Source organism: Sciurus carolinensis, chromosome 5 (genome assembly GCF_902686445.1).
Source record: "Sciurus carolinensis chromosome 5, mSciCar1.2, whole genome shotgun sequence".
NCBI classification, from domain to species: domain Eukaryota; kingdom Metazoa; phylum Chordata; class Mammalia; order Rodentia; family Sciuridae; genus Sciurus; species Sciurus carolinensis.
This window is the reverse complement of record NC_062217.1, coordinates 38,031,560-38,048,430: the sequence shown is the minus strand read 5'-3', so window position 1 is coordinate 38,048,430 and position 16,871 is coordinate 38,031,560. Positions and strand designations below refer to the sequence as shown.

Here is a 16,871-nt window from a genome sequence, read left to right as displayed (position 1 = left end):
CTCTTAAACTGTTAGGGAAGAAGCAGTATTTCACTTTATTTTGGTTCTCAATACGATCACCATGAAACAACAGGAAATTTAGTTTTTCCTAGGTATGTGTCGATCATTATTACAAAACACAAAACAAATCAAAACAAAAATAGAAAAGACAAAATATTCACCTTTTATCTTTTCCCAGCTCTAAATGTCTAAATGTTCAGAGAAATCTGGCAGTATGTCCACCCCCTTCTTTTTTTTTCACAAGAATTTCCCACTGCAATCAGAATATTTAGAAAGAGTAAGGAGAGTTAGATGTTTCCACATGAGACTTTAATAATTCTGTACATATCACATAGCCTTGGTACTTCATAGCTCATTATCATTTTAAATTTACAAATCAGTATATGAAAGCACAAGGTTTAGAAACAACTCTTCCTGCCCAGTGGTTAAGTTATTAATGCCAGGATCGGAACTTATAATTGCTGACACATGTGCTCTTGCAACTAAAGATCATTCTCATAACATAAAGCCAAGTGCCTAGCAAGTAGAATGTGTCAATTACCGAATGTTCCATTTATTCCACATAATTTTCAGAACCAAGGAGCTTCAATCTTATAAATAACCATATTAAGCTTTATTGCATACAGTAATATGAGTATAGATCAAGATATAATTGATCAAAATTAGTACTTAATATGAATTAATAAATATATATACATATAAGCCAATCAGTTCTACAAAATGAAATATATTTCAATCAAAAAGTCAGCAAATAGGAGGTCAACATACTTAAAAATGTGAACTACAGCTTTAAAAAGTTTTCACTAACATGCTCTAATTCTGAAGGCTACAGGGGCCATGGTCAGACTACTACATGTGCTAGCATATCTACTTTAGAGAAATAAAAACATCCATTGTCTGCTGATTGAATTAGGAAAATTAAGTATCCAGTTCTCCTAACAGCACTAGCTGTGGTTTTAATTCTGATGTCTTTAACATTCATGTGTCTGGGAGATTCTGTAAGATCTGTCTCAAGGAAGCACAGGCGACCATGTGGGCATCTGAAGGAAGATTAGCAAGTGACTGAATCAGCTTCTTGACTATCGTCTTCAAACACTGGTGGGCAGCGTTCAAGTCTCTGTCAAACTGCTGTCCTTCAATTTGTAGAGCCAAATGACTGCAGATGTTCCTAAACTCAACACTATCCTGAAATGAACAGCAAACAGGCAGGAAATTAGACAGGTGATAGGAACATGTGCTGTGTGCTTCACTTACCCAGCTTCCAGATTTTTCTCAGAGAACTACCCTCCTCCACCCTCGGACTATGTGGTTTGACCAAAGCTGACCCTCTTCACAGGACTCTAGGGTCCAGGTGCAACACAGCGCATCACCCCTGACCGTGTGGACTGGCCAGGATGGACAAGTGACCAAAGCCATTGGCCACAATCCCACATCTACTAGACTGGGAAAGGGAAGCCCTCTAAGTGGGCTGTTGGAAATATCTTGCCACCATATAGAGGGAGTCCAAATCCAAGCAGGATGAAGCCAATCCAGAAGAAACAGAACCAAGACCTCTGATCACCTTTCCTGAGCATGGGAACCTAGCTATACTTGAATAATAAACCCCAAAATTTTAAAGGATAAATTCTTTTGACTTAAAAATCATATTTTTACTTAACTTAAATCTTTTTTTACTTAAGCCAATTGGAATTGTTTCTGTTCCTAAGAAAGCTGTGACAAATGTACAAATAGCCTCTGCTCCCATTATTCTACTCACTATGTTTAAGATTCCAAAACAGAGTTTGTTATTTAATAGATATGGCCCCTTAGAAACTCCCAGTGCAATTTTAGAAAGAATGGTTCCCAGGTAGTTTTTTAACATGAAGTAATTCAATAGAGTTTTTAGAATGGTTCACTTTCTAAAATCCATTGCAAATAAAGGTCCACTGTAAGTATTCCACGTTAGAGAAAACGTTGACTGTAAGACCTCTTTTAAGCCAGGTATGGGGGTGCACACCTGTAATCCCAGCTTGGGAGGCTGAGGCAGGAGAATTGTGAGTTCAAAGCCAGCCTCAGCAACTTAACTAAACCCTAAGCAACTTACGAGACCCTGTCTCAAAAAAAAAAAAAAAAAAAGAAAGAAAAGAAAAGAAAGAAAACCTCTTTTAAACATAGAGAAATGGATTCCTGCAGACTTCCAGACTTCCATTTCTGGCAATGTGGCATATTTAGTTAGCTTCCTAAAGCCCCTTGCTTATGAATTCCTAAAATTATAAATAAAATAGAGCAAACATCCTTCAACACATGAGGGACATTCTAAATCCAAACTAACAATTCTCAAGCATACATGGAATATTTATGAAATCTGACTATATCATGTCACAAAGCATATCTCAATAAATATCAGAAAGTCTATATGACACAAACTGCAATGTGAGAGTAAATGAAAAATCAATAACATGGCTAACTTTCTCAAAACAGGAATGCCTTAAAAACACCACTTCTGAATAATTCATCTGTTTGTGGAAAAAATAATTGAAATTTAAGAATAATTTATACTGAACAGTTATGGAAATATTGTATCAAAATTCATGGAATGTAGAGAAATGTGTAGACTTAAAGGCTTATGTAAGTAAAAAGGAATCAGTGTAACCCACAAATTAAGAATTAAACTCAATAGCTTAGGAAAAGAAAATAGACAATCCAAAAGAAAATGAAAAGAAGACCTAAAGGTTGAACCAAAGTTTGATGAGGGACCAGGGTGTTCTTCTTGATTTTCTTTTTAGGAGAAACTATTGTATCCCTTAAGAAAAACCCTGTTACCTGGAAGAGAGGGACCTGAGATTCTGGTAAAGAGGTTACTGGACAACAGTCCCCCAAGAAATCACGTCTGCTTATTTCAATTCAGCAAACAATGGCAGCAGGTCAGCCCTGCAAGCTAGGTCCTGGGCTAGAAGGATAAGCAGGCTGTCGTCCTCCTACTCAAGTACTCCCAGGCTAATGTAAAGCATTCTTGCTTCCCCATCTTTATGCTTTGCTCATGTCTGTTCAGAAAGGGTCAAGAGGTTCCTTAGGTATCTGTCCATATCTTACAGGAGAACCTGCGTTGCTGAAGCATATTGCTTGGAAATGGGAAAATGGGAAAAATCACTCTGGACTATTTCCCCAAAATCCACATCAAGAGAAACTGTCCACTTGCTTTATAGAACTAATCCAACTCTAAGTACAAAGTGGAAGGATCAAAGAAAACATGCAAAGGGAAATTCAAAATAGGAGGAACCGCCGAAATGTGTGCTGACATGTGCCCATTAGCCAGCCTGCAAAGGCACTCATCACCTGATGAAGATTAAAATGCCTTTAAAAATATCGTTTTGGGCTGAAAAATCTGAAGTCAATTTCACATTTACTGTAATGAATCAAAGGAGGCATCGTTTGGGGAAATTGCCTGTATAATAAAATTCGACTTCTGGGCTGTACTGGTCCCTAAGGCCCTGGGCAAACTTCAGATCTCTGGCGAGCTTTGCAAAGTCTCTTTATTTTACTATTCTAGTACAGTATTTCCTTTTAATCCTTTCTCAAATATATTAACAGTCAAAGAAAACAAATTAATAGGAATAGACTTTCCATGGGACTCTTAAGCCAGGGGAGGGAAAAATAAAACAGGTGATTGCTTCTCTTCCTTTCTAGACAGTCTAAAGGCCAACTATGAATCCAATAATCATTACTTCCAAACGACATCTGCTGCTTCTGCTGCAGAAGGTGGGGGTCACAAGCCACAGCGTTAAGGCAACAGCCCATTAAATGATTCATGGGCTTTCAATAGAAACTCACATGATCGATATTGGCTTTGATTTTACTTACAGTGCTTTCCGTTCAATGACAGAACATATCCTCCCTGCAGCTTTTATTTTATTCAGTAAATCCCAGATGCTCCCAGAAATGATGTCATATCCTACACAGCACTTTGAGAACTTTGCCAGAATTAGAACTATATGGTTGAGCAATCTAAAGTAGGTTTTGGGATTTCTAAAGACTGGTGTAATTTTAGACTCTGGATATGAAGTATATTGATTGCTATGGTGGTCCAAATTGATGGCTAACATTTACCTTTTAAAGTGAGTTGAGATTCCTTCCCATGATTCAAGTGATCTACTGGGATAATGACCTCAAGGCCTGTTTAACTCAGTGAATTTGTTAAGTTTATTCCACATGTATTTCAAGCCTCTGCGTGACTTACTATGCTGAATGAAGGGCAATATGACATGGAACCTGCTCTCCAGTGAGCTTATTACCCAGTAAAGGGGATGAGACACAGAGATCACTTATCTAAACATCCAAAGAAATATGAGGGCCATGGTAAAATCACAAAACCCAATCCTACACAAGGTATCTAAGCACAACACAAGGTTCCTACAAAGCTCATCCTGATGTATGAATCCTTCCAATAACGTGTTCAATGTGCTACTGTCCAAAAAGCATTTGGATACAGATTGCTTACGAGGCAATCCATTAAAGGAGGTAGCTCTACTTCTTTTCTCAGGAATGTACTCCCTTGATAACAGCACTAATCCATTCTTTTTTTTGCAGTGCTGGGAATCGAACCCAGGGACTTAAGCACTCTACCCACTGAGCTATCTCCCCAGCCCAGCTCTACTTCTTAAAATCTCTTTTTTTCTGTTGTGCAGTGCTTCAGATTATAGCTCTAGTTTTCAAAATATTTCTCTCTAAATTTTAGCTTAAACCTGACCTGTGGTAAGCAGAATAATGGCCTCCCAAAGTTAACTACGTCCTAATTCCCAGAATCTGGATATGTTACCCTAAATGGCAGAAGGGCTTTGCAGATGTGAGTAGGCATGGGCAGCTCTCAGAGCACTCATAAAGATACCAGGGGTGCAGAGAGAGTCCATTCTTACATGAATCATGCACCTGCTGCCAGTGACCTGACCTGCCTCATTGATAGGTCATGCTTAGTCAGGTCATTTTATCTATGAGAAACTCAGTTTTCTCATCTGTAAAATGGAACTGATAACAGCTATCACATGGTGAGGCTGCAAAGGTCAAATTGGCTCATGGATACAAAAGCTCTATTTGTAATGTACTTCATCAGTCTCAGATTACAAATAAAGATGCTGGAAGGTCAGTAAGGAAGAGGCTGAAGAGAAGAGAAGAGAGAGGCAGGAAGGGGAGAAAAGAAAGGAAAGGAAAATAAAAAGAACAAAAGAACACTGGAGAAACGTAGAATCTAATTGGTGAAATGAAATCTATTTGAACCTGTTCAGTAGTGATGTCACACAAAGTTCAGGGAATGGTTGAAATCCCAGTGTGCTACCTTTGGCCCATGCAGAAGGGAACGGAGGCTTGGAAGAGACATCAGAGAAGTAGCAAGGGAAAGATGTTACAAGATACATGAGGCTCCTTATACACCTTGTCTCACTCAGTGCTCACGATAATCCATGAGGAATGCAAAGAAACGTGGCTACCGACCGAGCTATCTCCCAGTCCCATTGTGCTTATTTGGAATGCATGTGTCTGGAATCCCAGAACAACATTTAAAAAAAAAAGAAAAGGAAAAAAAGAAAGAAACTTAAAAGAACATTGAAGTATGTTCCTTGCACCTGCAAAGTCCAAAAGAGGGAGGAGAACTTTTTTTTTTTTTTTTTTTTTGCTTCTTACTAAAATAAACATTCCCATTGGAACTGAAGGCTTCAAGACAAAAGGGATCTGGCAGCAGGAGTTAGTTTCAAAGCTTGTTTTCTGAAAGCAACACCAATGGGTCATAAAGTAAAAAATCTAGTATGACTTTACAGGCTCTATAATACAAAAAATGTTTGAACAATCCACAGGTTGTTTTTATCCTCCACCTACCCCACGTCACCTTCAGAATCGCTTCTAGATTTGCCTAAACTATAAATCAGTTCCTGCTCACTTAGCCACTGATTGGTTTTAAAGTTCCCTTTAAAAAAAAAAAAAAAAAAGTCACATCTCAAGCTATATTCTCTTATGATGGGCTCATTAGCTTGTTTCTTCTACATTTCCTGGCTCTCAGAGTCTCTCTAAAAGCCTCTACAGAGAGGCAGGGAAAGAGAGGAAGAAAGAGAACAAGAAAGAGGGAGATAGAGGAGGGGAGAAAGGAAAGGGAAGGTGGGAGGAGCCGGGAGGGAGGAGAGAGGAAGCTTTTCCCCAGTTTTCTGGGACCTGACCTTAATAAACCTGTGCCTGGCCAGCAGACTGCTCTCCACCACAGCAGCCCAGTGTGGAGCCAGACAAAGGAAGAGAAACCTCTTCCCCAGATCTGCTGGAATCCTCCACACTGGTTGTATATGTAAAATGGGAATGGTGTTTCTTTGTTTTAGGGGGAGGTTATGAAAAGCCTCATGAACTAGGAATTGCCCCAGTTTCATCTGGTCCATCAACATCTGGCTTTGAACTACAATTCACAGGGCCCAGAACTGTCACCAGTTGCCTGAACCCAAGGTCAGTCTCAAATAGATATGTAACCATGTATTAATAAAACACCCAGTGAAGAACCAAGGTATTTGCCAGTCACCATAAAAAGTCTATCGTCCACAGGAAATTAAACATTTTTACTTGTGGTAGACTTGGTGTAAATGCTCACAAGTCATTGAGGTTCCTTGGGCATTTGCTTTGGGTACGATGCCTTTTTCAGTTACAAAGTCCAGTGAAAAGCACTTTTGTAATGAGTACAAACACTTGATTCAGGGATGCTCACAAGGCAAACCCAAAGATTGTAAAATAAAACACGGCAGTTTCTATTGAGCGGTCCAACATAAGTGGATTTTCCTTAGGACCTTTCTAAACTCTCCAGAATTTCATTTTAGAAGCTTTCACTTCATGATTTTCATGTCATTCACATTACAGAACATTGAAAAGCTATAAATAGGTTACTTCTAGAGCAGTCACCATATCCCTGGGGATGGGGGGACCAGCAACAGAAATTCAGACTACTCATGGGCCATGAAGGCACAAATTTGCCTCAAATAAGGAACAATTTCCCAGCTACAGTTAACAATAAGATATCCATGTGCATTTAATTCTTCAATGGTACATTAGTAATTTTTTGAAAACCCAATTCCCAAACTTCAGAAACTGACTTCACTAACTAATATCAATGGGGGGAAAAGCACTTGTCCCCAATGACTTCCTCTGAATAACCCAATATTCACACTTGCAATTTGCACAGAGCATTAACAATGCCTGGGAAGCCAAAGTCAACAGTTTTATGACTGCTGCTCTTGCTCCATAGAATGAGGAAACCAGAATGGACTACTGAACGTGACAGAATGATTGGTACCCAAAAGCTACCTGAAGCAGGTGAGCTCCCAAGCAAGTTTAATCTGTGATGGTAAGAAAGTTCTGCCTGAGCAAGTTAGCATTCGCCAAATTTCCATGCAACTTGCTTCTGAGTGGAATTCTTAGAAACTAAAATTGTTTTTAATTCTCAAAGGAAGACAGACAAAACTCAATCACAGTTAACTTCATAATTGGCTTGGCTAATGGTCCCTATGTGAATTGGTCATTTTCAACAGTTCAAAAATCCTAAATGGGCTTTCTTCTGGTGTCCTGCACACTTCTTGCTCTCTTTGGGTGGCAAATGCTTAACACATGCTTGTTAGTAGTTTGATAATGATTTCTTGAGTTTCCCTGGTACTTGTTGTCACCATATAAGGTGGCCATCACAGAAGGAGGTATATAGATCATCCAGTGTTATGAACTGAATTGTGCCCTTCCAAAAGTCACATATGAAGTCTTAACCCCAATATTTGGAGACAGGGCCTTGAGGGTGGTAATTAAGGAGAAAAGAGGTTAAGGGTGGAGCCTTAATATACTGTAAGAACAGACACCAGAGGTCACTCAATAAGGAAAGGCCATGAGGACAGTGAGAAGGTAGCTCTCTGCATGCCAGGAAAGAAGCCCTTGCTAGCAATCAATTTTGTGGCACTTGGATCTTGAACTTCCAACCTCCAGAACAGTGAGAAAATAAATATCTGTCGTTGAAGCCACTTGGTCTGTGGTATTTGTTACAGCAGCTGAGCTGCCTAATACACCCAGACTATAATGTGTCAGTCATGGCGTGAGCAATGTGCACAAATTATTTTGGTACAATGTTCATACATCCTGTGAGTTGGCCTGTGATATAGTAGGATGAATCAGATGAAACTCATCACTTCCTAGTTGCAGGGTTTTAAGCAAAGTTTTCAATTTCTCTGAGCCCTGTTTCTACCTGTAATAAATATTTGCTAAGCTGGTTAACTCTATTTTTTTCACCAAATTGAACAAGACCCAGGACAGCTAAGCATTTTTTATCTGCCAAAAGAAACTCATTTTTTGCATGTGTATGATAATTTCTAAATGGTCAAAAGGAATATTAAGTGCTGTTTTTTTAATTAAAGAGCATCATGCTATAAAAAGTTTATTACTATTGTGGTGCGGATATCTCTGCCTTCACACTTGAAAATTTCACTTCGTCAACCCAAGGGTGGTTTGCTCAGTGAGTCACTCAACCATTTCTGACACAAAGTCAGTCATTGACATGGGACTAAGGCTAACCTCTATACAGTGGAAACTTCCTGGAAGTCTCTTTGGTCATTCTAACTCATTTTATCAACAACCCCAGAAAAGGAAACAGAGAGTGTATGAATCAGATTCATGAATAACAAGAATGGAACTCAAAGAATAAGAAGAAGAATTTATGAAGTGTCAACCTATTAAATAGCAATAATAATGATCATAATCACTTAAATAAATGGGGACTTACTGCAGGAAATCAATAAGACTTTATGTGCATTTTCTCATGATCCTTTAGGTAAGATACAACTATTTCCACTTTACAGATGACAAAATTGAGGAATGGGAAGCCTAAGTAATTTTCCCAGGGGCTTAAGGCAGGAAGAAGCTGAGTAGTTTGAAATGCACCACGGAACTAGATCATTATGCTTTGCTGTCTCCTATGAAAGGTACTGGTGGCATCAGGCCCTTTTGCTCCAGTTCAACTGGGTCTTCCTCTTATCCTCTGTGACAGCTGATGTCAGAAAGGCTTCCACACACTTCTAAATGATACACCAGTGTTATTTCCATAAGCAGAATTCCTCTTCTGTTGTAGAAAAACAAGCTGCATGTCCTTAATTCAAAAATCTAGAAAACACCCTTCCAAGTTGTTTGGATTCTTACTAGTATTAATGAAGCTAAGTCTGCATAACCAGCTCCCTGGAAAGACAGACTGCTCTCTTCTCAAGTCTCAGTGCTGCGTAATCATTAATCCATGGGCCAAACGGAAATACTGCCTTTTCTCCAAACAGCAAACCAAGCAAAATTCCTTGATGCTGGCTACTCCCTGCTCTCTCCCTCTGAAAGCTCTGAAATGGAGCATTCCCCTGCAGGTGAACAGCAGGCTCCAGTAGTAGAGTGTTGCAAGATCTCTGTTTCTAATAAGCACTCTAGACACTTCTAGAAAGTGGTAGTAGCACATCCAGAAATCTGCAAAGTTTGCTAAGGGACAGAAAAGAGGACTGTGACTCAGGAGATGAATAGGTGGAAAGCTTGGGGCTTGTTTCTGGATTGAGAGGAACTGGCAGAAAGGAGGTCATAGAAAATGCAGTAGCCCACTTCCACCACACACCTTATCCAAGGTTACATTTTCCCCAGTTTCAGTTACCTGCAGTCAACCATGGTCCAAAAATATTAAATGGAAAATCCCAGAAATAATTCATAAGTTTTAAATTGTGTGTGGTTCTGAGTAGTGTGCTGAAATCTTACACTGACCCCCTCCATCCCACCCAGTGCGTGAATCATCCCTTTGTCCAGTGACCCTCACCATACACACTACCCACCCATTAGTCGCTTGGTAGCCATCTTGTTTATCAGGTTGACTGGCACAGTATGGCATGGCTTGTGCTCAGTAACCCTTACACAGCAGCCTAATGCAGTCACAGTGCCTACCTCAATCCCTCATCTCATCACTAAGCACCATGTCATCTCACATTCTCTCCAGAAGATGAGTACAGTACAATGAGGTATTTTGAGAAAAAGGCCACATTCACATAGCTTTTATTACAGAATATAGTTATGATTATTCTATTTTAGTTGCTAAATCTCTTACTATGCCTAATTTATAAATTAAACTTGATCAGATGTCTGTATGCATAGGACAAAACATGGTATGTATAGTGTTCAGCAGTGGACTAGGCTCCAGATATCCTAGGGATGGCAGAGCAGAGATTGCTGTATAAAGAGGGAGGAAAATGTCAGGGGACAGACATGTGAAAGACTCATTCCAGAGCTTAAAAGGAAGAGTTCACATGGGGGAGGGGGAGAACACAGCCTTTATTTATTTATTAGAAAAAAATAAAGATGAGTAGAAATGCAACTGTTTAGAGAGACAGGAAGACCTATGTGTCCGGTGGTTTCAATCTTCTCAGAAAATAAGTGAGAGACCAAGGTTTGAATGAAGAAAGCCTGAGGAGAGTAGACAACATTTTAGGACCAAAAGTCAATTAGAAAGGGCTAAAAGGATTACCAAATAGAAATGGCTGCCCTGTTAAGCTAAAGTAGCATCCTTTCAGCTCTAATGGTGATTAGGGAACTGCCTCCAGGGCAGAGGGTGCAAGGTTTACTCCATCACCACTGAGTTGGGTCAGGCCCTCAGACAATTGTCTCTGCCCTGACTCACACTAAAACCTAGGCTTCTGTGACTTACGGAGGCTCCTGTAATTTATCTACCCTTGGTTGCAAGACAATCCATGTCATGGAGGCCGCAATTGAACCCCTCGTAAGTCTCCATCATCATTCTTTTTCTTTCACTTTTTGTCCTTTTTCCTTCTACCATATTGAACTAATTGCAGTCTTCCCAGAGCCCCAGGCCCTTTCAATGCTTGGATCTTGGATCACACAGTTCCCCTTCCGTGTTTTTCCCCTTTAACGTCTAGAGAGCAAGCACTCATTTTTTTTTTAAAGTTGCCTCCTCTAAAAAGCCTTCCAGGATCACCTTTGGCAGAAACTGATTACTGAGTCTCTCCTTTCGCCCACCTATCTATGCCCTGCATAAGCTCCTAACATCCCATGCCACTTCAATTTTCATCAGTCCTATGATGCACATTTTTTCACATCTTAAAAATTCATGAAATTTGGGTGTATCTTAGAATCAATGGTGTGTCATCTTTTAATGAGCAGGGTTTTAAAAATTTCCTGGTACCAATAAAACCAAAACCAAAACATGCATCTTTCGCATGACAGCATTGGTGAAATGCAGCTTAATTTTCTAAGGTGGGTGTAGAAGTGCTCCTCATCTGGAGGTGATCTTGGCTTCCTGACCCATCCTCACCCCCGTCTGGCAGAGTCTGGAGACATTTTGGTTTTATCAACCTTGGGTGGGGGTGTACTGCTGACATCCAGAGGGCAGAGGTCAGGGATACTGCTAGATATTCTACATTTTTTGTTGGGAAAGCCCCAACAAAAATTACCCAGCCCAATATGTCAGTTGTACTGAGCCTGAGAAACCCTGGTGTAGAGAAACAATACTTATTTGGTAAGTAATATGCTTTATTATGTGTGATTTGAAGCATATCTTTTACAGCGTATAGTGCGACTTAATATGTAATAATTTTCTTTTTCCAAATCTTGGCTTGTAGAGCAAGAATAGCAACTCTGGAGGAGTGCTCCAAGCCATCCTCCACACCCCTGCCCTACTTCCTTTCCAAATTCCCAAGGGAATGAATACAGCAATGCTCCTGGGCAAACCTTGAAAGCCAGAAGGGCTCCAAGAGATTTGTGACCCTAAACCAATTAGGTTAGTTAATGATAAGGCCAGGACTGGAACCTAGGCCCCCTGTTCCCACCACCCCTCTCAGCTCTGTTCCCCGGCTAACTCAGCACCTGAAGAGGAAACTGTGTCCCTCAAATAAGAGCTGGGTGACTTAGCAGGAGTTCCTCCTGGTATTCACGCTTCAACACCTGGAACCCACCCGGCTCTCATCCACTTTATGAGAATTTAGGTTGACTCTGTAAGGCCCCTGAGATCTGTGGGGAATTGGATTGATGCAAAAATAATTGTGATTCATGAGTGTGAAGGAACTTTAAATAAATGTAGATGATTTCGTCATATAAAAAGCAGAGGGAACTTAAGTGTATTTAAGCCTCTGAAGGAAGAGTTATTAGTTTGGAAGGGGTGGAGGGAACTGTCCTCCACCCCTAGAAGCTGCACGTGTGGCAAGGGCCTTAGGCTCCAGCAGGAAGCTGATTTATGTGACAGGAAGGAGCTCCAGAGAAAGGTTTCAGCAAGGCCACCCCCGCGTCCCCAGTCCGCAGTTAGGTGAGCTCCAGCTGGGTCTCGAGTTCCCTGCCCCAGCTGCCCAGTCCCCAGACTGTCACCTCTCTCCTCCCTCCTGTTTCCCCGGGAATGAGCCACAGTGGGCAGCTCGGCTTAGGCTCCCCCGCGGTCTCTCCGGACACCAACCCCGCCGCGCAGCCCAGCCCTGCGCGCCAGAGGGGACTGCCCCGACTCACCTTCAGGTGGATGGGGAAGGATCGCTCTTGCTGGAGAGGCCCCAGCAGCGTCTGTTCTACGCTGACCAGCTCCGAGGTCGAGTCCACCACGCGAGCCAGCGCGCTGCGCATCGCCATCCGGGCCAGGGTGCAGGGCCCGCGGTCCCGGGGGAAGGGCAGCAGCTCCGCGCCCCCCTCGGCGCCTCGCACCCCTTCCACCTCGGGGGAGCTCGCCCGGGCCCGGGCCCCTCGATTTCTGGCACCTCCGCCCCCCTCCTCGCGCCCCGGCCCGGTCCTGGCTCTCACTGGGCCTGAGCGACGCGCTGGGGCTGCGGGCACGTGGTCCGGGTCACACGGGCCCCCGGGGGCGCCCGGACCGTCTCCCCAGCCCCACTCCTGCTGCAGCAACTGCAGAGTCTGCAGAGCCACCATTTGGTGGCTGATGGAGGCCACTAAGGGCGCAGGGCTAGCCATCGCCTCCGTTGGCGGCTCCGCGCTCCGCGTGCAGGTGGAGCAGAAGCGAGAGAGGCGGGGGCGTTTGGGGTCGCCAGGGTCACATTGCTTAACCCGCGGCTCCTGAACCTCTGCGTCTCTCAGCGTGTGTGGTCAGCCGCGCCCCCCGCCCGCAGTTGGTGACCCGCTCTGGCCCCTGCATTCGCTTCAAGTCCGAATGGGCTTGTCCTGACCCAACGCTGCCTGAAGCGCTGCTCGGTGTGCACTTGAGTATCAGCCAAATGCGGAGCGCTGGTCCTCTCTCCTCTCCAGGGCTTTGATGGGGAAACGTGCTGCTTTGTGCTGGTGCATCTATCAGAGATACCCCGCCCCCTTCTCCTTTGTAGCATGCCTGCCAATGACCACTTACGCCCGGGGAGGGGGTGTAAAAAACCCACCCAGAAGCCAAAATGTGAAAAGACCCAGCAAAACTCAAAAAAGGAAGCCTGTGTCTGGTTCTGCCCCGCCTCCCTCCAGCCCTAGCGGCGATTTCAGGAACTCCTTAGAATATCCTTCAAGGCCTCGTGTACCCCCAAACAGAAGGTGGACTTACATATCCCAAAGTCCTGCCCTTAGCTTTGCTCCCTGCCCCGTGGGCACCGACAACCTGACGACCAAAGTGGCATTCTGGCGCACAGGTGTGTCCTGCTCCTAAAGCCCAGACCTGGTACTGCCCAGATGAGGCGCCTCAATGGTTTCTGTCAAATTCCCGAAGGACTCAGGCAGCAAGATTGAAGCTAAATCCTTTTATGAGCCGTGAACCCAGGGACAGCTGTACAAATAGTTGCTGTTTTTAATTAAACCTAATGTGGCTACTTTCTTAATTTAGGGAAGAGGACTGGCAATTTTATGCTTTGACAGATTGGAAAGCACCGGTGTATGACTGCACTTAGGAAAAAGAAGACATGTAAGGGAAATAGAAGGGAGAATTGTCCCAGGTCAGCATCATTTCTGCTGTCTTCCCTCAAGGAAAACCATGGCCCAGGAGAAGGGGCAACTAAAGGAGTAGGCTCTGGCAGACCAGAGGTTGGGGTTTCATTCTTCCTGAGTTCTGTTGGATCAACACCTCTGAATGGAAAAGCCACCCTGCTGGGTCTGTTAGTCCAGAGGGTGATCCTAAGAGAAATGGGGTGGGGTGAGGGAGGTGGGTCTTTAAGGTTTCTTTAACTCTGAATTAGCATGACCCCATATAATCCTCCCCACCCGCCAGCAAAGGTTCTTTCTCATTCACAATGTTTTCCTCGCCTATGAAAACAAATCTGAATGCCAAGGTAAAGAAAATCTTTCTTACAAAAACGACTATGTTCACACTAATTATAACTAAGTAGAAATACATGTCTGTGCATTGACAGGAAGGAAATTATTTTGGAGGGAAGTAAATAGTTTAATGTTGATTAGATGCTCTTGCCACGAAGTTACTTAAGTTCATAACAAAAAATACAGAAAATCTTCCTTATTTATTTTTTGAATCCTCAAATGTTGAAGTACATAGGGTTCAGCAGAGACTAACTAGGACTAGTACAAACTAACCCCTAATTTTCACAGAGCATGTCAGATCTCCAGGGCAGTTCCTCTTTTCCAACACACAGGAAATCCAGTTTCATGGGCTAACCCTTCTACTATCAAATGGCTGACTGCAAAACTTTCTTGACAGATGAAATTTTAGCCAACGGCAACAATGAAATCACTAGACAGAGCCTGACCTGAGGCCCCCTCTTCTACATATCATGCTGATTCTGAAAGTCAAGACCAGCTGAACTTCAGGGAGTATGAGAGATAGAGGCCAGAAATCCATGGGCTTTAGGGATAGGACTTGTTGCTTAAATAGCAGCATGGTTGTTCTCGCGTCCTTAGGAAGCACTGGATCGTCCAGCAATTCAATACTTTGTCTATCTTGGCCATGGGTCATATTCTCCTTTGCTATGATCTCAAAATGGCTTATGGCCCAAACCTAGAAATGTGAGACCCTAACTGAGAAAAGGAATTCATAGGCTATTGAGATGAGTCAGTAGTACAGCAAATCTGACTTTGGTCTAAACACCTTCAAAGTTACATATGCTGGCTATCAGAGCAAGTAATAAATTATACATTTCCTTCCCACTGTGCCCACAATTTGAGGCCACTGTGCAATCGAAGTCTCATTCAAAAGACAAAGTACAAGGCATCTGATGGTTTTGCTTCACAGCATCTCTATCACTGTTTTATGGAAATCACATCCTCACTTCCCAGTGGAGGTTCCATCCATGAGGTCAGAGGGGATGAACCCATCCCATTGCCTATGAATGAGCCCACAGTGAAGAGAGAAAATTCAATAGGTCTGCAAGGAGAAACCGGTCTCCTTATGGCACATTGGAGTCCCACATTAAACTGCACAAGAAGACAATGCCACCTCTCCACCTCTGAGCTTTTCAGATATACAAGTCAGTGGAGTTTTCTTCTGCTTGCCCCCAGCCAACTTTGGGTTGGGTTTACTGCCTCTTATACCTGACGCAAATGTCAAGACAGATTACAAGACAAAGAACATGTGGCCAGACCCTATGACCCATGCCCTTCAGGCAAAACACTACTAACTGCCCCCTCTAATGAACAGCTTCCAGAAACGCTTCTGCCGTTTACCCTACACCTTTCTACGATTTGAGTTGCAGGAAAAGCTCTTTGAACAACTCTGAGCATTCCCAAACAGCTGATGGGGGCATTTTAAAATGAGTACTGGAAACCTTCAGCCCCACCCCACCTCCATACAGTGGGGGTTGTAAAAGAGAACAGGGTAGAACACTCAGGAAAAGTGGGAAATGGTTGTCCACCTGCTAATGGACAAGTTAGGGTGTTGTTAGATACACAAGTATTCTGAGGCCTGTCTCAGTGCAAAGGTTCTTTTCTCACAAGAGCACAAGATGCAAGTTACTGTGTGGAATCGTGGCAAAGCCGGGCACAGTGAGAACAGGAGGAACTGGCAGAAGGTACAATGTGTGGAGCCTTCCTCAAAGGACTTGGCAGAGCCCAGGTGCATTTGAGCCCTGCTTATATTCTTTGGCACTTCTCTCCAAAAAAGGATCCAAGAGAATTCCAGAAAGGGAGCTGTTAACCTTCAACGCACCCTGGTGAAGTTCATAGGTGGGGGCAAAACAAAATACGTCCAAAGAGACCAGAGAGTTATTATCCTTGAATAAAAATTATGATTGAGGAGAAACAGATGCTGAAAAGATATACCAAGATATGAAAAACGTACTGCAAAAGAGAAAACAATCGAACAAGAAAAAGGTGTGGACCCAAAGGGTGAAAAAAAAGCAAAAAAGATCAAATTCCATTTTTTTTAAACTTACAATTGTAATGTTTGAATATGCCAAGTCATAAAAATGCACATGAAGTTCTAACTTTGGCCTAAACAGTTGATTTTCAGAAAAATAAAAATGCAATTCTGCCATGAAACTTCTGAATTGCCAAAAACAATTGTTTACTTAAGACAATGTGTTTTTGGGACTTGGTATATGTGCTGCCTTCCCAGGCCCCATTAAGCTGGGGAAGCTAAGTGAAGCTGGTGAAGAAAAATAGGGAAGGGGGAGGGAAAGAGAGGGAAAAGGGAAGATAATAATGTGGAGTCCCACCTGCCTGTCAGGACAGATTCTGAAGCATTTGCCCACAACACCTCCTTCACACAAAATGCAGTTCTTTCTGGACATGTATAAATCTTTTTACTCGTTTATTTCAAAGTTTATTTCCAGGAAGAATTCTTGCTGTCAGAAAAAAATGACTTTTAAAGGAGTACATATGAAGTACATATAATTTTATTCTGATTATTGCAACTTTGGTCAATGATTATTTTTTAAGAGTAAGGGAATGGCCCAGGGTTTTCAGGTTGCTTAAGTATCATTTCAGGAGGACAGTCTGGCAAATGTAACCCC

General features: G+C 42.6%; 1 protein-coding gene across 1 annotated transcript; it reads right to left on the bottom strand.

Moving 5' to 3' along the window:
* Nucleotides 1-272: 272 nt before the first annotated feature.
* On the bottom strand, nt 273-13,088 carry Dleu7 (deleted in lymphocytic leukemia 7). Its single transcript, XM_047554441.1, has 2 exons — nt 12,499-13,088; nt 273-1,185 (listed from the first exon to the last, which is right to left on the bottom strand). Exons 1-2 carry the CDS (start codon nt 12,949-12,951, stop codon nt 979-981), a joined length of 660 nt encoding a protein of 219 aa, XP_047410397.1. The 5' UTR covers nt 12,952-13,088; the 3' UTR covers nt 273-978.
* Nucleotides 13,089-16,871: the final 3,783 nt, after the last annotated feature.

Coding starts and splice junctions, on each gene's coding strand:
- Dleu7 (XM_047554441.1), bottom strand. CDS start 12,951: ATGGCTAGCCCTGCGCCCTTAGTGGCCTCCATCAGCCACCAAATGGTG. Junction 1,186..12,498: donor CCTTCCCCATCCACCTGAAG/GTGAGTCGGGGC, acceptor TGTTCATTTCAG/GATAGTGTTGAGTTTAGGAA.